A 23,024-nucleotide genomic window follows, 5' to 3' on the forward strand; every position below is an offset into this window, starting at 1 on the left:
GTAGGGGCGGATCTAGGGGGTGGGCTTTGGGGCTAAAGCCCCCCACCCTTCACTTTTAGGCTTTACTTTGGTCAATATGTTGAGGATTATAAAGAAATTTTCTTAGCATAATAATATGATCACTAATAATATACAAATACTCATAAATCCACCTTAAATATCTTTCCGAGGCATTATTAGTGGATTTATGCTAAAGGTTATGCAACTAGGACCAGGATCAGTACTGGAGGTGTACAAGATCGAGATACTCTAATAGAACAGTCACCTAACTACTCTAATAGAACATTCAGTGTAAGCATAAAATTTGGTTCTGTTATGGAATTTTTCCAGATCTGCCTGTGCCTATAGTGCATTGGTCTATTTAAAAGCTTGTTCATCTACTTGTGTAGTTATTACTGGTACTGGTATACTTAATTCAGGTACACAATTTCCATTGAAAATGCTCTCAGATTCAATCTTGAATTTCTAATTTCAACATTATTATTCTATCATGCATGCAATTGTGAGAGGGTGCATCATGTGCTTGGTTGTCTGAACCTACCCAAACCTTTCCATTAGCAAATGCTGCAGAGAGCCATGTATATCTAAAGGCAGTATATTAAAATATCTACAGGCAGAAATATGTATTTTATGTGGAAATGTCTCCAAATTGCAGTATTTTAGCATCTATTATTCAGCATGCTTTTTATGCTGGGAGGTGTGCTTCACACACCTCCACCCAAGAGATTAGTACCTTGAGTTAGCCCCCCCCCCCCCCCCCTCCCTTTGTAAATCCTAGATCACCCCTGTACTGTGTCTAAAGTACCAATCCCAAGTATCAGAAATTTGCATAGCTAATATACAGTTTCACACATGTACATATTTTAGAGTAAGGTGAACTCTACAGTGTTTTTCTTTTTCTTTTTGCTATTCAGAGGCTAGCAGAATTCTATTTATGACATGCCCTTGCTGATCATGCAATATCTACGGTATGTACCTATGTACCAAATGGCTCAACCAGCTCAGTTGGGATGTATGTATGTCTTCATCACACAGGTACGTCAGTCCATTTGGTTATTAAGATTTTGAATTATGCCATGGTAGATTGAATTATCTAACTCAAGGTCTGGTACAGTGTGTAGATACTTAGGCAATGTACATCAACAGTATTATCACAAACCAGTCATATGTTATTCCCACACATTACATCATTTTGGAAAATACTGGTGCTCACTTCTGAATGTGAATTTATGTGGCTAAACACCTTTAAAGTGTCACTTATGTGCATACTTCATCCTGTTTATTGTGTGACTTAACGATTTGTTGGAATTTGTGGTTAATAATGGATATGGTAAAATATTAGTGGTTGACACTCTTGGGGGGGTGACCAGGTTAAAGTTATTATAAATATTATAATGATAGCTGGCTAAGCTTGTTTACAACAGCTAAAACAGTTGTTGGACTGCTGTAGTTAATCATTTACTGCTTTGTATGCTGTTTGGAAACAAACTTATTTTGGAAATCATCCAGTGAAACAGTGCATTTTCACAATAAGGTCTTTGTTGCTCTACCGTGGCATGAGTGTTGATTTGTGGTTGGGTAGAGCTAGTGTTGTAGTAATGATGTAGTATCTGACAACCATGTGCCACTTCTTATCCTCTTTACCAGTTAGGCACTGGAGGGCGTACACAGAAGGCAGAGCCTGTACTTCATGTACACAATCAGATTCTATTATTAGTGCATTGTGTATGTTGAATCTGAGCCATCATAGTTGCATGATACCACAAGGCAACTAGCAAGCTAAAAGGTTTGTATCAATGTTGTCAAGAAAAATAAAACTTAGGGTATTTTAGATTGAATATTATAAGGTATTATTCATAGTTAGCTATAAGGCTATTCTCAAAACAAGGGAATTTTTAAAAAAATTGGTCTTTCTGAGAGTAATCTCAGGGTATTTTTTCTGGCTGTGCATGCCATTTTGATTTAAATGAATTCAGGACAACCTGAGAGTTGAACATGCTATTTATAAAACAACCAATGCTTTACTAGCTGTTTCTGAGAAACTAGGTAAACGTATTGTCTCAGATATTGGATAGCCATCGCCATGTTGATAGTTGTATATGTGTGTGTTTACAATATTCTGGGAAAATTTAAACACTCTGAGATTGAATCTGAGAGCATTTCTGATAGTTTTGTGTGACATTTAAAAACAAGCTTAACCCAACTATATGATGTAATTTTAAGGTGTATGGGCACTCTGAGAATTAGGGGGAAGTTCCCACCTAACAGCAACAGAATGAACACTGAAATGTGTAGGGAGACCAGCTCTTTCATCAACATACTTAATCTTGACTATAACAGAACAAATACATAGGTACATATTACCATAACCACATATATAGTGTGTGAAGAATTTGTGTACATCTGGTAGCATCAACAATAGCTATAACGTACATTTGTACCTAAGAGATAAGTAATTTGTAGTCATCATGCTTTATGCCATACTGATATGTTCCATTAACATCAGGTATACCTAGGCTTTAGCTGTTTCAATATAAAAGGTGTCATGGTGCAAAATTATTTGATTCATTATCACATTAACTCATGTAGCAATCTCACACCCTTCTTTACAGCTTAGCATGGATTTCATAATTTGCTTAAAGAAACACTGTGAATATAACTGCTGTCGAAATTCTCTTTGAAAACCCTGATTTCACTGGCCCTTAATGTTGAGGTGTTTAGGTTTCCATCCACAGCCCACTGCAATTATACTCATAGAAGGGGCAATATTAACCAAATGTCACAGTAAGTGACATCATATCTATGTGATATAGATGTTGTATTGACTTGTCAGCCTGTAGCTTTGTTGTTGAGCTTTGTTTTGAAGTATCTTAGTGATGCCGGTCTGGAGCGAGATGTGTTAGTAAATGTATTGTGATATACTTACTGTATCTAATGATTCATTATATTTAAAACAGTTAAGTGCTTCTGCTTGATATAGGTATGGTAGCTAGCACAAACATATAAGCTACGTATAGAGATATCATTAGCTTCCCACCTTACCCAGACTAACCATGCACCACACATCCCACACACTTAATTGCATAATTAAATACGATTAAATATCTAAAAGCAGAAACCACATAACTTTCATAAGTGACATTCCAAACTTGGTCTTGGTGTTCTGGCAGAAGCTACAATTGTCACAGCAATAATACTGTATGTACCAATACTTCATAACTGTTGTGACACATGTTTACCAAAAATTGGTACAATAGAATTATTATTGCTAAAGTGCATCAAACATTATTGAAATACAACAAAGATTGTGACTCAAGCTCTATGTACAGGATAGATAACATAGCTGCCTATGGATATATACTAGCTATGTATCACAAACCATACATCTGTTATTTAGCTAGATCACAGAGTCAAAAAACACATGCATATTGCTATGGTAACTGTGAATCTCCCAACTTGGACAAGCCATTATACAACAGGTCTGGACAGGATGAAGTATTTCAATGGAATTATCATATGGAAGGGTTCCTAATGACAATAATCCATATATGTGTTTAATGACATTAAGCCATATATGCTATGGCTTAATGTCATTAGAATTAAAACCTTCCATGTGATAATTCCATTGAAATACTTCATCCTGTCCAGACCTGTTGTATAATGGCTTGTCCAAGTTGGGGGATTCACAGTTACCATAGCAATATGCATGTGTTTTTTGACTCTATGATCTAGCTAAAAGTCAATTGTTGTAATTATGATACATTATATTTTCAGGCATAGAATGCTATGAAGGAATTAATTTTGTACACATATTAATAATTATATACTAAAAAACGTGCATATGATGAAAAAGGGTGTCAGTAATTAGCTTACTACATGCAGTATTAACACAACACAAAATATCTAAAAGCAGAGTAGTCCAGTCATTTTACCATTTTACCACTAATTACAACAAAAAACAGTTTCGACTGTTTCTGCAGGGGCGGATCCAGGAGTTGGCAAGACAAACAGGCTAAGTTGTAGGTAGCAGATTCTCTTGTAATTTTGAAGTTGCAATGATCACAACCTTAGTAGGTTCATTATGGCCTTTGCAGATGGTCTGTTTTAAAGGCTATGAAAGTCATAACACCAGGAATACGAACAATTATTTTTAGAGATGCTTAGTACGTATGAAGATGCTGAGTGACAGTTTGACAGCTATTTTAACTTTGGTAATAGGTGAGTTTGCAATAAGTGGAGGTAATATATGCAGTTTTCATGAGTTATTTAAATTGATTTTGGTCTGACAAGGTGTATTGTATTTTTTTTATCAAAAGAAGCATAGCTATGGCTTTTCCACAGAGTGGGGGCAGTGGTGGATTTAGAAATTTTCAGAGGGGTTACTTTCAGGTTCTACTCAACTTCAGCCAAGCTGTAAGCCAAAACCCCCCCCAAAAAAGGTCACAACCTGCTCTTGAATGCCGTAATTGTGATTTTCAAAGGCAAAAGTATGAAGTTTTGCCAGTAGAAAGTCCTACTATAACACACTATGTATAACTTGTGGTGATCGTCAATAAATTTGGGGCACGCGCTATTTTCAGAGGGGTTTCAGCTGAAACCATTGCAACCCCCTGTATCTGCCACAGGGGGGCACTTGTCCCAAATGCCCCATCCTGGATCTGGTACAGAAAAATGTACTCTACAACATACGAGTCAAATGTCTCAGTGAATCTCATGGGGGGAGGTGCTTTTTTGTGACCTTTTATAGCCACTTTTAGCTTTTAAAATGTGATTTTCGGTTCTATTTCATCTATGCACTACCCAAATCACTCAAATTTGGTATTAAATGATTGGTCTTACCATAAGGAGCAATGTGATACTTGTTTGGTATCCATAGCTTAATCTATAATCATTAGACCTGTTTATTTAGTCCTGCCCACGCATATATAACTGAATTTTGTTTAAAACAATTATTTTCTGGATTAATGACACTTTAACCATAGTAGGAGACATGTTTTCACAACAGAGGGTCATGATGAGACCTTAGATGTATTTGTTACCATGGAAACACATGGTAGGTACTTTGTACAATGATTATGACATGAACAATACTTTGGACGGTATGTATTATGGAAGATGTACATAACTGAGTTGGTTCAAGTTTAAAGTAGAAATGAGTGTAATACAAATAGTTACTCATGCATGCTGCATCTTCATCACTATCATCATTTTCAGTTACTTCTGAATTAGTACATCCTGACCCTCTGCAGTTGCCACAAGCAACAAAACATTTTACATTGTGCTTCTTGCTTGTGTATCTCATACTGCTACAGTCAGCCTGACGGTTGCATTCACTAATCCATGCTGTTACCATGGAATTCCCATGATCCTCATGAAATACCCATGAAATGCACAGAACAAAATAATGTACCCATGAACAACCCATGAACGAGTGAGTTTTCATGGGTTTGTATGTATGTACAACCCATGAAAAGCCTGTGAAATCAAACCTATGAAAAACCCGTGGAAAGCCAATGAATATTATTCATATGTTTTCAACAGGTTTTTCATGGCTGTGATTTCACAGATTTTCATGGTATACAAACCCATGAAAACTCACTCGTTCATGGGTTGTTCATGGGTACATTATTTTATTCCAGTATTTCATGGGTATTTCATTACCCATGAAAAAATATCCAACTGCAACTTTCATGGGTATTTCATAGGATCATGGGAATTTCATGGTAATAGCATGGATCATTGTCCAGTAGTGATTTGATTATGCTATGATGCCAGTCTGGAGTGTCATAATCTATTTTTTCTTCCAAACCCAAAGAAAAATGCAAAGAAGCTCAAAGAGTGGAACATCAAGGCTATCAAGAAGCAATTGGGTCCTGAAATAAGCAATAATATCCTTTTTCTGCACAACTGTATGGTATTGGAAAGGGTACATCTATCAAGAATTTCCAGTCAAGTGAACACTTTTGAGAACAAGCCAAGGTATTTGCTAAAGAGTCAGCTACCCCTAAAGAAATTTCCATCGCAGTACAACAAGCATTAGTAACTTTGTACAATGGGACACCTGGTGAGTCAACAGACTCTCTGTGCTATTAATATTTCTGTGAAAATTGCCACAAACACTTGCACATTTCAATATATCCACAAACTTTGCCACCTACTTCAGGTGCTGCAAAATACCACAGACTTTAAGTTTATTTTCAAATATTGGAGCATCTACAGATTAAATATTGGCATAGCCTTACCACATACAACTATATAGTGTCAAGGTTTTGATGTAGTACGTATATCAGAAATATGAAAGAGGTGTGGGTTGGTTGTCATTATTTTTATGATAGTTTTTAAATAAATGATATCACTGACATGGCTGCTAGGCCTACATGCAATAAAACACCCACCTGTACACCTATGTAAAAAGGCAACCCATGTAAAAATACAGCCCACTTAAAAATTAATGAAGATCTGAAGTCATACTAAAACGTCTACATTGCACGTAGTATAAAAATGCTGCAGAGTAGCAAACTTTATCCTAACAAGCTCAAAGATATTCAGCAAGTTTATAGCTAAAGATACGTACGAGAATGACTTGCTACGTGATCGCTATTGCTATCCTATGCTTGACCACCTTGGTCAACTGCCAAGATAGTTCACAAGCGTGTCTAGATGCTAGCCAAGCATTAGCTGCCAGCACTTCATGCCAAGCTGCTTTTGGCTCTATTGCTACCGCTGCAAGTGACAGTCCAGTATGTAGTGGAACATGCAGAATGCTGATTGAAGATGTTTATGATAGTTGTGGAGATCTGGTATGTTTGGTATGATCAATATTATATTGAAAATTAAGTATATACTATATATACTATATGATTGTGTAGACTTTACATACATCATTATAGCAATGATATTTTTACATCAGTACATGTATATATAATATAGGCCAGTGGAAGAGATGCATTAGAGGCAGCTTGTGATGGAAATACTGCAGCTAGAGGAGGAGCTGGTGCTGTGAAAGGATTTGGAATGATAGCTCTGCTGTTAGCTACTGTTTCAGCTGTACTGTTCTAAACACAGTATATACGTAACTGTAAAGACGATTATGTGTATTGCTATTGTAATTAGGCCATTATTGAATTACTGAATCTGATCAGCAATACAAGTAAAACTTTAAGCACATATTTTAGTCACTGTTAAATGCAGAGGGTATATAGACACCTAGAGAAAACCAACTGATCAAGATGACTAACAGGATGGGTCGCTAATTGCTATATTTACTGTGCACCGTGCATTTAAACCAATCATGTCACTATTATAGGCTATTTTTTAAGCATAATGGCCACTCTGTAGTTATTGCACACAGAATTTATTTACAAGGAACTATATAAGTGTATACATTATGCAAGATACAGTAAAATACAGAGTTAGCTATACACACACCATAGCTTTATATCACATTATTTATTCCATTCTTATACACTTTTGGCATACACATTGGTATTCATTACTGTGCTAGCCAGTGTCACTATTTTTGATGCCAATCACTATGAAAAAAGAGGAATATAAGATGGTATATCTAATGGCTTAAACTATACAAATAATCTCAGTATAGTCTTGCATTATACTAACTGTCTTATACTTTAGTATAAACTCCATCTTATGGAAAACAGATTATACTTTAGTTTAATACGCATTCTTTGTATGGCTTTGTTTACTTAACTAAATGTGATAACTTTTTGGCTTCATCATCTCATTATTCATGGACTTTTGTTTATGCAGACAGCACGTGATTTAAGATTTTTTTACTGTATCAAACAAAGTCATGATGATTATACTGTATGTAGCTGAACTCTTTACAAGGTGACTTTTTAGCTGATCTCTGTAACTTGTTTCTCTCTACAGGGTGATTTGGTTGTAGCTGAAATCTGTACAGGGCGATTTGATTGTAGCTGAACTCTCTACAAAGTGATTTGTTTGTAGTTGAAATTTCTACACAGGGATTTGTTTTCAGCTGAACTCTCTACAGGGTGCATGTGGTTTCTTGTATAGCTGAACTTTCTACAAGGTAACTTCTTCTAGCTAATCTCTCTATAGGGTGATTTGTTTCTAGCTGAACTCTCTACAGTGTGATTTGTTTGTAGCTGAACTCCCTACATGGTGATTTGTTTATAGCTGAACTCTCTACAAGGTGACGTCTTCTAGCTGTAAACTCTCTCTTGTTTCTAGCTGATCTCTCTATAGAGTAACTTGTTTGTATAGCTGAATTCTTTACAGGATGGTTTTTGATTACTGAATTCTCTACACAGCGACTTGTATGTAGCCGAATTCTGTAGAGAGTGACTTGTTTGTAGCTGAACTCTCTACAGGGTGCACGACTTGTTTATAGCTGAACTCTGTGACTTTTAATGTTCTGAATCTCTACAGCGATACATTTGTAGCTGAACTCTCTACAGGGTGACTTGGCTTGTAGCTGAACTGCCTGTCCTACTTCCTGTACCTGTGGTCACTCTTTTACCATAGAGTGACCACAGGTACAGGAAGTAGGACTTTTTAGCCAGAGACAGGAAGTAGGACTTTTTAGCCTGTTTTGTATAGAGTGACCACAGGTACAGGAAGTAGGACTTTTTAGCCTGTTTTGTATTGAAGGATCTCACCAGAGATCAGCTAAAAAGTCTGTCTTGTCCAAAGGGCGAGTTTCCTTCTCTGAGACATAATGAAGTATGTGATCTAACTGCCAATTTACTTTCCGAGGTCTGTAACAATGTTGTCATTGAACCCCACCTTCAGCCTCTTTCTGGTGAGATCCTTCAATACAAAACAGCTAATCGTGATGATAACGCAAGACTTGACATTGCAGCTAATTGTTTTTGAGGAGGACGATTTGAGAGGTCATACTTTGATGTCAGAATTTTTAACCCTAGTGCACCCTCAAATCAACCCTACACTCTGCATACCGATGTCATGATAAGGAAAAGAGACGTGAATACCAACAACGGGTTCATGAAGTAGAGAATGCCTCATTTACTCCCTTAATTTTCACTACTACTGGTGGAATGGGTGATGCTACTACTCAGTTTTATAAGAGATTGGCCAACCTTTTGAGTGCAAAGCACAATCTTTCTTATGGAATAGTGAGGGGTGGCTGAGATGTAAATTAAACTTCTCTTTGTTGAGGTCTACAATTATGCGCATTCTTGGTGCCAGGTCCAGTTTGCGCTGTCCCGTTGCTGTGCAGGTCGTTAAGGCCCATATTTAAGTTCACTTGTATTTGTTTATTATGTACTGTACTGTTTTATCAATTGTAAAAAAAAAAAGCCGAAAAAAAAGCTGAACTGTCCATAAATTAACTGTTTGCAGCTGAACTCCCTACATAATAACTTGCAATTAATGTAATTGAAAATTCTATAATGGAGTAAGTCATTAACGTAACTGAGTGCTCTATTAGGGTGACTGTTCTATTAGTAGGTATTCCAGTATCCGAGATTTTTTAATTAAAAAATTCTCCGTATATTCCCCAATAGAACCCTGGCACAAAATGACAACTCGTGTTGAACTTGGGATTGCTCCGTCGTCCGAGCTCCAATGAGGGTGAAAATCGCTGTGGGGTTTGTCCACACGCTGATCATCATGAAAATCTTAGTTTTATCGTGCGCGTTACATATAAGTAGGTTTTGTGTTGTTTTGTAATCTTTTCAAGCCTTGTAATGTATGTAGAATACTTTAAAACTTTATAAAACGTACGGTCGGGTGGAAGGTAGTCACTGGTGCTTACTTTAAAGTGCGTAGTTACTTCGCTCGGGTTAGCGATTTTCAGCTCCAGAGCAATTTTCTGATGGTTGTGTCATCAGCTCAAAAGTATAAACCACTTCAAAGTCGGCATAGCTAACAATGCCATAATTGAAACCACAACTCCACCTTAAGTATTTTTGCATCATTGTGGCACCTCCACTTTAGTTGTTTACCTTTATAAGTTGTTAACTTGATGTTTTTACCAACTTGAGATAGCCACTTGCCTATGGGCATACACCATTGTATTGAGAAGTGTGCAGTAGGTGAAACATATTTGCTCACCACAAAGCATACAAAGATCGTTGAGATCCAATAAGACCTGAAGTTACTCTCATTACATGTACAAACTTGCAGCTAGAAGCAACTGCAGTTTCAAGATAGTCCAGATTGCTAAATGGCTTCCTGATTCAATTGTGCCATCTTCCCCTGTAAAAGGTATGGGGAGCCCTGGAGAAAAAATGTACCTTTTTTCAGTTTTTAAGCACTGAGCATGCCAAAGTAGCTAATTCCAACCCAACAAACTATATATTTCTGAGATCGGCAATCAATACTCTATCTATTGAGCATATAAAAAGCCCGTTTTTCCAAAATTTTAAAATCAGTCTGGAATGCCTACTATTAGAGTATCTCTATCTCGCATTTGCTACACGTAGTTGGCTTTCGAATCATAACTCAATGGTTTGTTATCCGATTCTTTTGAACTGCTGCAAGGTTAGTATTCCAGCCACATACCGATTTTCAGCTCATTGCTCTAAGCGGTTTGCCTGGTAGGCGTGAAAAGTATTGGTAGCTAATCTTATTCACGAATCTCGATCGCGCAATTGCGGTTACACACCTTCGGTTTCGTGTCATATGTTGTAACAAGGGGGGTGTCACGAAGGTAGGTGGGTCTGCAACAACGTTCAAAGTGTTGACCGGCCGAAATTTCGCTTTGACCTGTGACTAAGAGCCTTTTTCAACCTTGACCGGTGACTTAGCGATGGTATTTCAGCACTTTTCGATTGTGGGTTGGAAGTTTTACCTTTGACCGTTGAATTGGTACGATTTTGGTGGCCTTGACCTTTGATATAGACTTTGACCGCAGTCGCAGATCTACCTACAGTGAGTGCCTGTGTGTCCCTTGTGTAAAGTGAATAATGATAGTAGTATCCGGAGCGGGACGGAGCTGAGAGGAGAGAATTTTTTAAAAAACAAAGAAATAAAAATGAAATTTTGGCCACTCATATCTCGGAAATGGCTAAGGCAATTTTCTTCAAATTTGGTATGTGGGGTGGCCTACCTATGGCGGAACCTCTGCAGCAAAACTGGTTCCAATCGGATGAAGGATCATGGAACTACAAAGGTGTGAAAATCGCGTTTTCTTTCTTCCTGTCAATATACTTAAAAAAAATTTTTTTCCCTGGGCTTGATGGAATGCCCTTGCCACCACCCCCAGCACTGGCTGTCAAGTGCTGGACAGCTGGATAACACCAGCAACGGTAAAATAAACTACACGAGGGCATCAGTATTGAGCCTGCCCTCGGAATAAACCAGATCAATGCAAGCAGGTATGGGACGATGTACAGAAGATCGATGTCCCCTCAGGCACATGATGGCAGACCTTAACAGTGAGAAGCAAAGCCTACATCTCAGCGGGTAATTGGAAAAGGCGGGTACGGTCGGACGCGGACACGGACACGGACACGGACGCGGACACGGACACAGACATTTTCAAAAAGGACTTTTACATTTATATAACAGTTAATTTTCATACCTAACGCTGTTTTTACAGCAGTCTTCGCCTCCAGACCCAGGCGTCGATCTTTTCATAGCGCTTATCCATTTATAAGCGCACGTGCGAAGGATAGACTAGCACTCTAAAGACCATTACAGTGTTGTATACGTGCTCTAGAAATCTAATTCAGAGTCACAGAGATTAATCTAGCATGTCCCAACTTAATCTCGTGGGCCAGGTCCTTGAAATCTTCAACACTCGGTATAAGCGCTTGCGCCTTATACTAAAAGGCGTAAGATTGTGGATTTGGCCTGCTAAGCTAAGTTGCATGGGGAATACAAGCTAATCTCTACAACTATATAACTCTGTATTAGACTTTAGAACATGTGTACAACACCATTATGGTCTTTGGCATGCTGTGCAGTGCTTTATAAATGGATAAGCGCTATGAAAGGATCGACGCCTGGGTCTCGAAGCGAAGACTGCTGTAAAAACAGCATTAGGTATGAAAAATAACTGTTACATAAATGTAAAAGTGCTTTTTGAAAATGTCCGCGTCCGTGTCCGCGTCCGACCGTATCCGCCTTTTCCAACTACCCCATCTCAGCCAAAACAAGCATTTACTATAGTGACATATCCCATTTGTCTGCCAACATGGAAGCAAACTTCTTGTAAACTGTGGTAGCAGATGGCCCCATGCCACCACTAGCTAGCTGAAAACACCAGAGGAGAAAAACATGCCCACTCAACCTCTCTCACTCTCTCATCATAAGTACGCCTCTTCTCATGGTGTGGTGCGCCCAAGGGCATCAGAGTAGGTGCAACCAGTGAGGCCAGAGCCTCACCACTTATTGGCTGAAATTAAAACTAAAACTTGCATTTTAAAACTAAAAGTAGTGAACATGGAATACTTAGCATATATTTAATGGCAACAATTGATAGAAACAACACTTATCTAACCTATTTTTCACTCAGAACAGCTTCATGTTGACTACGTCCATATCAAGCGCCTCTAAAATAATTATAGTTATGCTTAGATTTGGCTTTGTTTCTACTTTGAAACATTACTTACAGTTTATCTCTTACTAATAAACTCAAATGGTAAGATTCAAGTGTTAAACAGGTACTTTTTGATCATACACTGACCAGCTTTATCATTGAACACTTGTCAGGTCAGCTAGCTACCTAGCTAGCACCTTTCAAACAGTACTCCAGCCCAAAACTTCCTCCAGATAACATCTCAGAATGTACAGTTTCAAAATGTTCAGGGGGCATGCCCCCCTCCCCCCCCCCCCCCCCAAAGCCCCCTAGACTGAGCCTTACCACTTTCACTTTTATTCTGACACCCCTGGGCGCGCTGGCTTCTTGGGCCGCACGACACACTACCGTGTGTCTTGATTCAAAAGTGATTTTTTTTCTTACTTTGGCTCCTTTTCTGTTACACCATATCAGTCACTAAGTCAAGTCATTAAGTCTAAGTCCTTGAAATTAGGTTAAGGCTGCAGCACATGTTGCTGTCAGAACTTCAGTACTGGTCACTGTAAAGTGTTAATAATAAAAGTGACTTACAGCTATTAATAAAAACATTTATTTTATCACTTAAAATGTCACAAAGTGCTATTAGCTAATTATCAGCAGCAAGCAATACTAATCAGTTACTGCAACAAGAGATTCTTGAAATTCTTTATAGCTGAATGTCACATCTGAGATATTACTGGTTGTGTTATGCATGTGCATATATCTGAGCTGGTTATATCACTTAATAATAATCTGTACATGTATTGTGTACATACTTCAATATTAGTATAGTTAGTAGTGCAGTTGATCTATAGTGACTTACAGCTATTAGTGAAAATGTTTATTTTATTACCTAAAAATGTCACGAAGTGTTATAAATTTATTATTAGCTAATTATCAGTGACTAGCAATACTAATCAGTTACTACAAGAAGAGGGCCTCATAGTTAAATGTCACATCTGGGGTTGTGTCGTGCAGGTGTATCTCAGTTGGCTGTATATTCTTCTTCCACCTCATCATGTGTCCAATAACAAACTCTTTCATTATTTCCATTTTCCTCTCACACATCATAGTTACGCAGTTGTACATTATGAAGAGTACAAAATACAAGAGTGCCACTAAGATGAAGTACTGTGCTACTGCAGTGCTTGTATTGTTGTAATGATCATATAATACAAACAAATAAAGTAACTGAAGATTTAGTAAAACAATAGACTCCTGTATGTTATTGAATCTACTCTTAAAAGGTCGTATAACCCCCTGAATGCAAAGTAATATTCCTAACACAGTCACTCCACTAATAAGGCTGAATTTTTTTCTTAAAGCGGACAAACTAAAGAACACAGCCCTTATTAGGAGCTGTAGCCCAGTCCAGTAGCAATACTTGTCCTTGTATGGACCAAGATATGGATCAATCAGTGGCTTGAATTTATTAACAGTTTTAAATCGTAACAATGACCTTGTAAAAAGAAGGAGAGTGTTAAATATCAGTAATGTTATAAAGATGATTAAGCAGGTTACAAACAGTATTGTGAATTTAACTCCAAACAACTGAACACTTGTATCTGTTGACCAGAACAATTGGGTGTGTCTACTGGGTAGGTAAGTAGTATCAGAATAAAAGAATAAGACATGAGACACTGTTGATAATATTTTAGTGTAACTCAGTAGGAAGAGTGTGGCAAGCACATGTAAGCTTCTTCGTGCTGTAAGCCTTTGCACTTTACTAGAGTAACGACTACCAATAATCAGTGCTGATGCTATTATTATGAGGTAAGATGGAAAAGTCAACTGTAAACATATTTTTGCATAGCCTGTCATGTTGTTGTAGAAACAAGTCTCTATACCTAAATCCAAGTTGAAAATAGAAAGTAGAGTACAAATAGGTGAATAGCAGTTTGGCAACAAAGTTGAATAATTTGTATTAATGACGTTCACATAAAAGATGACTGTGTTAATAGTTCCTTTTGTTACAGTCAGGTTTAATACAAATAGTATTATCACCAACACAATACCTGCTATTGCTATAGGTATTATGATCAACAAATAGATGCTGGAGCACTGTTTACATTGTGATGAACCAAACACAGTACTGAGACCTTGTTGACAATGTCCACATAACACACCAGACCTGTTAAACTGACACTGCACATCAGGAGTGGACAGGTTGAAGTATGATGAGTAGGGTAAACAGTAGTCAAATGGACATTGAGATGAGACATGGTACCTGTGTGATCCATTGACAGTATCAGCTGATATCCAACTGTTAGCAGGACGTAATATGGTACCATCAGCTAAGTTACATGTAGTGACAGAAATAACATCACAATCCAACACTGAATCACAATGACATCTTTGTAAATGATCCTGTAGTGAAAACCCTACTGGACAAGGTAAAAGTTTAACATAAAATATTTCTGGCATTCCTTCAGCACTCAAGTGCAATTCACATTCAGTTTTATCAGACCACACAGTATAGTTATACTGATTACAACCAGTAGTTGTGTGCATCTGTAACATCTCACTAGCTTTACTAATTTTGCAACCATTGGATGGTAAATGTGTTGTGTCATAAAGTAACATTACTGAGGTTTTTGAAGAAGACAATGATAGTCGAGGTATAATTAACTTAATCATTAAAACATTGCCAGGAAACACTTGTCCTAATTCATCATGTGAAGTGCAATCATATTTTGTTAAATTCTCACACCTGCAAATACTTGAAGGAATTAGTCCTATACCCTTTTTGTCAATTCTTACATTTGTCATATTTAAAACTTTTGCAAAAACATTTTCTGGGCTACTATAGGAATCACCGGCAATTGAAATCCATTTACAATTTCTAAAGTAATTGTCATGACTACTCAACTTTTTGGGCGCAGTGTACATGTTATCAACTATATCTATTTTAGTTGAATTAATATATTTAGTTTGCAATGATGGGAACTGAAAATAACAAAGTGGCTTCACTTTCATAACGTATGTGATCTTTGTCAACACTGAGTATACGATATTGTTCGTCATTTTAAGTGTACTCTTCGGATCCACTAAAATGTATGAATATGCTGTAATTGTTATAACATGTCTAGCAATGTTATTTGAAATATCTACACACATGTTATTTTCAATTATTAACGGAAATAAATCAAGTTCCACAATAGTTTCATAGTAGCTGTTATTTGTAATTTTAGTGTTGCCACAGAAAAGATCTCCATTACTAATTGATATCATGCTATTTCCATTACTATGTTTGTTGTTGGTGATATTGGTGTCATATATTTCTATGTTGACAAGCTTACTCCTCTCTTCATGTACCTTTGAAGTGTGTTGAATGATGTTCATGACATGGTTGTGATTAAAACTGCAATTAGAAATCTCTACTGAAAATACACTACTGGGTTGAGCTCTATGTTCAACAGTTATCATTGAACTTAAGTTAGTATTTTTGTAAAATGTAGTGTTACCAATGTTGAGAAAGTCAGACCTAGAGTTAAAAATTTTCAGCATGAAAAGTACAGGTAGGTGTGTAGAGGCACCTGCAGTATTATTGCAAATATGACAGTTTTTAAAATTAACCTCCATTGATTTTAAATTATGTTCACTTTGATAATATAATGTACGTGTATTACACAAACCTATAAGTCTGGTGTTCATAATTGTGATAAATTGGTTGAGTGCATTGCGACGAAGCACTATAAAGAACACATTTTGAATTATTTTGTGAAAACAAAATGTTTGTGTGTAACTGAAGTTCTTTATTATCAATTTGTTACTCACTCTCGTTTTGTAATAATAATGCACTACCATGCCATTGGAAGTAGAATTAGATGTTTGTGAAGATACCACATTGATATGTACATTACTTAATTCAGACTCCATCATGTTCACAACAGCTAATCCATCAATACCCACATTAACAGTTATTGATATATTCTCAACAACTGCAGATTCACAATGATGCAACAGGAGTGCAGTATTCCAATAAAGGGTTTCCACAAGATTAGTAGCTAATGGTAAAGTAATGCTATAATTTTTGCCACAGTCTGTTATATTTATATTTTGGATGACAATATTTTGTACATTACTAAAGGCTAATCCAACTGATAAGTTTGCACATTTTATTGATGTATGGTTTCCACTCACGGAAACATTACTCAAGCTCTGTAAAATGAAATCATTTTTAAAGAGATAAGTTCCAGGCAGAAAACGCAGCTGGGTATTAGAGGTGAAATAGCTTTTAGCATTATTTAGACAATGTGATAGAGAACAAGTGTTTTCGGTATTGGTAGAGTGATGGTCATCAGGTATGATGACGATAGTACGAGCCATTACTTGAAACACTAGTGATGTTGTTGCAAGCATGTAGAGACTGGAAGAATTAGACAATATAATTGTATTTCTGTTACAGTACAAATAGTCAACAATACAGTGTGTAGTCACTACCAGAACTCAAGTTTATAATGAATAAAACTATAATACTGCATGGATGTATGTATGTATGTATGTATGTACGTATGCATGTATGTATGTTTGTTTGTATGTATGTATGTATGTATGTATGTATGTACGTATGCATGTATGTACGTATGTTTGTATGTATGTATGTATGTTTGTATGTATGTATGTATGTATGCATGTATGTATCAGGGGCGGATCCAGGGGGGGGCTTTTGGGGGCTGACCCCCCCCCCCCCCCCCCCTTCATATTTAGGCTTTACTTGATCAATATGCTGAGTATTATAATGAAATTTTGTCTTAGCATAATTATATGATCACTAATAATACAAATACTCATAAAACCACCTTATAAACATCTTTCCAAGGTATTATCAGTGAATTTATGCTAAAGTTTATGCAACAAGGACCCGGATCAGCATTGGAGATCGAGATACTCTAATAGAGTAGTCAGCTAACTACTCTAATAGGACATTCACTGGAAACATGTAGTTGGTTCTGTTATGGAATTGTTCCAAATCTGCCTGCACCTATACATACAATGAAGTGCAGTGGTTTGTTTAAAGGGCTTCATTCATCTACTTGTGTAGTTAATATGTATGGCAGTACTTAATTCAGGTACACAATTTCCATTGAAAATGCTCTCAGATTCAATCTTGTATTGTTCAAATTTCAAAATTTTCTACTTTCAACATTATTATTCTAGCATGCACCTATTCAGTGTTGTGCAATTGTGAGAGGGGTGCATCATGTACTTGGTTGTCTGTAACCTACCCAAACTTTTCCATTAGCAAAATGCTTCAGAGAGCCATACCTACAATCTAAAGGCAGTATATAAAATATCTACAGGCAGAAAGTATTATGAATTTTATATGGAAATGTCTCAAAATTGCAGTATTTTAGCATCTATTTTCGAAATTTTCCTGGGGGGGCATGCCCCCAGATCCCCCTAGTTCCAGCATGCTTTGCATGCTGGGAAGTGTGCTTCACACACCTCTACCCAAGAGATTAGTACCTTGAGTTAGCCTCCCCTTTTATAAATTCTAGATCCGCCCCTGTGTATGTATGTATGTATGCATGCATGTATGTTTGTATGTATGTATGTATATATATATATATATTTGTGTACAATTATAATATATATAAGTCATACGTATACGTACTTAGAAACTCTTATAACCTTTGTTGGTATGTGTGTTTACATGCATGATTCATATAGCACTTAAACACATACAATGGCATGCATATACAGTTTACATACAGTATCATACCCCCTCATTGTGACCAGATTAACCAAATGTATAGCTGCTATGTCTAATATTTCTTCTGTAGCTACACTATATTTTCTGCAGTTATAAACCAAGTTTTGACTTATAGTAAATTAATTCAGTTCAACAGCTGAAATGTTGATTCTACAGGTATAGCTACTGTTATATTATCAAGCAGCAGCAGTTTTATTTTCAGTTATAACATGTTCACATTGTACATTGCTATATAGCTGTTGAATTCAAAGAGACTGGACACAAATACTGTATTAATAAGATCATAACACTAGTATACACAAATTATATAGTATGTATATATACACCCCAGCTAGGCAGCTACACAACAATGCACCAAACAACAAATTGCACCAGTACTGCTTCTAAAGCGAAGTACACAGTAGAACACAGTAACCAATTAACAGCATCTAAGTGAGTTCAGTACTGAAGTATTGAGCAATGAAATTCAATAGTTTTAGCCTACTGCATGTGGAAGTACACTATATGAGGTTCATAAGTATGTACATCATACTATACTAAGTGACTACAGGAGGCATATACATGTGTGATCAGTATAAATTTCTTACTATTGAATTTACAATATATATACTGCAAAGGGTTCTCAAAACTTTTTGTGTTTGTAGAAGTTTCTATGTTACAGTGCTTAAAGCCACTTTAGCATATACGAACCTTCTTCATTGTGAAGAAGTTGAGTCAAAAATTCCATACACTATTCCAAATATACATGCATGTACATGCATCATGATCGAGAGCTGCATGGTTTGGTGCTTGAAGTGCTGAAGAAATTTTTGGCTAGATACGCAGTAGACACTACAGGTGTAATTGTACTTTAATCATGACACAGAAAAAGCAATGGGTTATATAAGGCTTAGAAAATTGGAGGTATAATTTATAGGATTCAAGGCTTAAAGAGAAGCTGCTGAAAGGGTCAACTTCTCAAACAGAATTTTCAAGCTTCTAACGGTGTGTGAACCAACCAATGTCTTTGCATTCTTCTTGACTTGTGCACTGCTACTGTGCCTTAATAATTATATCATTGTACAAAACATCGATATCCTGGCATACTACACTGCTTGAAGGTTCTTAGTTTACTAATTTGTTAAGATGCCTTACTGTAGTTATACTGATAGTAAAGTGTCAGTAAACTTAAGTATATGGAACATAATTATTTTACCAAGTTTTAAACTCTCAGTAAAACATCAGTGAATGCGGGTTTACTGAAAAACTACTAAAATAACAAACAATTAACTGTTCCATATACTGGGGATATACCACTGTAGTAAACTAAGATACTTCAAGCAGTGCTAATTCTTGAAATTCTTTGTACTTTTATTTACTGAAACCATAAAAATCAACTCTTGTATTAGTACTATTGAAAGACTATTTTGAAAATAACTTCTAATGGCTACATACAGTATTATGTATTTAAGCAGAGGGTGTTTAGCTCATATACAAACTTGATGAAATGTTTTATTCATTTTGCAGCTAAAACATTGATTTTAGTAAGCATCTAAAAGGCTACAGTGGCTATCACCAGAATTAGAGATTTGTGACCGAATTTGACAAAACCAGGCTTCCACACACATCCAGATTTGCGACTTTAAATGATCATAACTCAATGTAGAAGTAAGCCATCACTTTCTAAGTTTAACCTGTTATTGCATAATGTAACGACAGAAAGTTCTGAAAATTGTAGGTCAATAGCATACTGAGTGGTCAAGTTACAAGTGGTTAAAGTTGAAGAATTGGATGTGTGTGGAAGCCTGGTTTTGTCAAATCCGGTCACATTTATACATGTAGTTGATCATGCCCCACATTGTGTATCTAATTTCTCTTATATAACATTTGAACAAAAATGTGCATGACCACTGTAATATAACAATAATGTGAATATATAGGAAAAATAATCCCTCCAACCTTAAGATTCAAATTGCAGGCTGCCCCCAATGTCTAGTCAGGTGTCACTCTCAGCCTCCTCCAGGAGGGACGGATTTTCTTCCTTTTTACCCAAGTGCAGGCCCCACGCGATGTCTAGTCAGGTGCTACTCTCAGCCTCCTCCATTAAGAGGGATGGATTGTCTTCTTTTAAACCTAAGTATTTATTATTAGAGCTTTACACAGCCATCACCGAAGGAACTAGAGACTTAACATTACAGTATAGAACCTCCATTATCTGAACACATCTGTGTGTCATGACAGTTCAATCATAACAATGTTCAGATAACTCAGTAAATGTGTTGTGAATAAATGAATCCCATTCACTTATATAAAGTTCAGTTCAACTACTCTATTAGTACATACAATTACTTTCATAAAAATTAATGTTCACCTAATGGTGAAATACTCTAATAGAGCAGTCACGAAATACTCAAATTTCCGTGTAGGCTTTGCTCATTTCTAAACAATGCATCATAACCATAACTTCATTTCCTTGCTGAAAGTTGATTTGAGCATAGATACAAAGGTGCAAAGGTGTGCTACTAAATTTATACTCTTATCAGACTGCACAACTATCAACTCCATGTGTTGCCATTAATGTATACTTATGACCAAATTTGACAAGACCACACACATCCACTTTTTATTATTTGAAGTACTATAACTCAATGTAGGAGTATGCCAATAAATTCAAATTTTGACCTGCTATTAATTTTTACTATCAAGACACACGGTAGTGTGTCGTGCGGCCCAAGAAGCCAGCGTGCCACCCGTGAGTATATTAACAGGAAGAAAGAAAACGCAATTTTCACACCTATGTAGCTCTGTGATCCCTTACCCGATTGGAACCAAATTTGCTAGAGAGGTGCCGGCCAGTAAGGGGAGTCTACACACCAACTTTGAAGAAAATCGCTCCACCCATTTCCGAGATACGAGCGAACAAAATGTCGTTTTAATTTCTTCGTTTTTTCTTCTTCTACTTCTTCATTTCGCACACTTCGCAAAATCCGCCATAAAACACGAATGCGTGCTCGGATCGGGCTGAAATTTGGCACACTTAAAGGGCTCATTAAGGCGGATCTGTGTACCAACTTTGGTAGGAATCCGATGAACATTCACGGAGTTATGACCGATTATTTTCGTAAAATAAGGTCGAAGGTCTGTCACGCCTACAGGGTAAACCCCTTTGAAGAATCAGTTGAAAATTGCTATGTAGATGGAGCAACCATCGTAGGAGTGCCTTTTTGTGGTTTGAAAGGAATCGGGATAAAGACCACGGAGATATGACACAAAATCCGACCTGTGTCAAAATTACGCGATCGATTTTTATGAATAAAAAACTATTAGTTTTCGTGTCTATCAGGCAAACCGCTTAGAGCAATGAGCTGAAAATCAGTATGTAGCTGGAATAATCATCATAGAAAGTCCTTGCAGTAGTACAGAAGAATTGGATTACAAACCACTGAGTTATGATTCGAAAGGCAACTACGAGTAGCAAATGCGAGATCGAGATACTCTAATAGAACAGTCACCCTAATAAAGCATTCAGCTGCATTTATAATTTACTCAATTATATTACATTGCAAATTATTCTGTAGGGAATTCAGTTACAAACAAGTCACCCTGTAGTCAGATCAGCCAGAAGAAGGTACCTAATAGAGAGTTCAGCTACAAAGAAACCATCATGTAGAGAGTTCAGGTCAAACAAATTGCCCTGTAGAGAGATCAGCTAGAAGAAATTACCTTCTAGAGAGTTCAGTTACAAAGAAAAAATCATGCAAAGTGTTCAGCTACAAACAAATCACCCAGTAGAAAGTTCCGCTATGAACAGACCACACTGTAGAGAGTTCAGTTAGAAACAAGTCATGCTGTAGAGAGATCAAGTAACCTTGTAGAGAGTTCAGCTACAAAGAAACCACCATGTAAGAGAGTTCAGCTGCAAACAAATCCTCTGTAGAGAGTTCAGCTAGAAACAAGTCACACTGTAGAGAGATCAGCTAGAAACAAGTCACCCTGTAGAGAGTTCAGCTAGAAGAAGTCACATTGTAGAGAGTTCAGCTACAAAGAAACTACCATGTAGAGAGTTCAGCTGCAAACTAAATCACCCTGTAGAGAACTCAGCTCCAAACAAACATGCCCTGTAGAAAGATCAGCTAGAAGAAGTTACCTTGTAGGGAGTTCAGCTACGAACAGATCACCCTGTAAAGAGTTCAGCTACAAACAAATCACACTGTAGAGAGTTCAGTTACAAAGAAACCACAATGTAGAGAGTTCAGCTGCAAAAAAATCAATCACTCTGTAGAGAGTTCAGCTAGAAAAAGTCACCTTGTAGAGAGTTCAGCTGCAAATAAATCACCCTGTAGAGAATTCAGCTACAAACAAATCACCCTGTAGAAAGATCAGCTAGAAGAAGTTACCTTGTAGAGAGTTCAGCTACAAAGAAACCACCATGTAGAGAGTTCATCTGCAAACAAATCACCTGTAGAGAGTTCAGCTAGAAACAAGTCACCCTGTAGAGAGATCAGCTAGAAACAAGTCACCCTGTAGAGAGTTCAGCTAGAAGAACTCACATTATAGAGAGTTCAGCTACAATGAAACTCTCATGTAGAGAGTTCAGCTGCAAACAAATCACCCTGTAGATAACTCAGCTATGTACAAACAAATATGCCCTGTAAAAATATCAGCTAGAAGAAGTTACCCTGTAGAGAGTTTAGCTACAAAGAAACCACCATGTAGAGAGTTCAGCTGCAAACAAATCACCTGTAGAGAGTTCAGCTAGAAACAAGTCACACTGTAGAGAGATCAGCTAGAAACAAGTCACCCTGTAGAGAGTTCAGCTAG

At 37.0% G+C, this 23,024-nt stretch overlaps 2 protein-coding genes across 4 annotated transcripts; one reads left to right on the plus strand and one right to left on the minus strand.

Moving 5' to 3' along the window:
- The first annotated feature begins 6,281 nt into the window (after positions 1 to 6,281).
- On the plus strand, positions 6,282 to 7,186 carry LOC136255516 (uncharacterized). The gene is made up of 2 exons (XM_066048305.1): positions 6,282 to 6,800; positions 6,931 to 7,186. The coding sequence occupies exons 1-2, from the start codon at positions 6,579 to 6,581 to the stop codon at positions 7,057 to 7,059; spliced, it is 351 nt and encodes a 116-aa protein (XP_065904377.1). The 5' UTR covers positions 6,282 to 6,578; the 3' UTR covers positions 7,060 to 7,186.
- A 6,056-nt stretch (positions 7,187 to 13,242) lies between these two features.
- Positions 13,243 to 18,352, minus strand: LOC136255517 (uncharacterized). Of its 3 annotated transcripts, none has more exons than XM_066048309.1 (2): positions 18,234 to 18,352; positions 13,243 to 15,869 (listed from the first exon to the last, which is right to left on the minus strand). In XM_066048309.1, the coding sequence occupies exons 1-2, from the start codon at positions 18,239 to 18,241 to the stop codon at positions 13,433 to 13,435; spliced, it is 2,445 nt and encodes an 814-aa protein (XP_065904381.1). In that variant the 5' UTR covers positions 18,242 to 18,352; the 3' UTR covers positions 13,243 to 13,432. The 3 variants fall into 3 exon arrangements, with proteins under 3 accessions (XP_065904381.1, XP_065904380.1, XP_065904379.1); XM_066048308.1 differs by having other exon boundaries at positions 13,243 to 15,992; XM_066048307.1 differs by having other exon boundaries at positions 13,243 to 16,877.
- Between the last annotated feature and the right edge of the window lie 4,672 nt (positions 18,353 to 23,024).

The sequence above is a fragment of the Dysidea avara genome, chromosome 5 (genome assembly GCF_963678975.1).
Source record: "Dysidea avara chromosome 5, odDysAvar1.4, whole genome shotgun sequence".
Lineage (NCBI taxonomy): Eukaryota > Metazoa > Porifera > Demospongiae > Dictyoceratida > Dysideidae > Dysidea > Dysidea avara.

Excerpts from the sequence above, each read along its gene's own strand:
- LOC136255516 (XM_066048305.1), top strand. The coding sequence starts at position 6,579 with ATGACTTGCTACGTGATCGCTATTGCTATCCTATGCTTGACCACCTTG. Across the intron at positions 6,801-6,930 it reads ATGATAGTTGTGGAGATCTG|GCCAGTGGAAGAGATGCATT; the intron begins GTATGTTTGGTA and ends TATATAATATAG.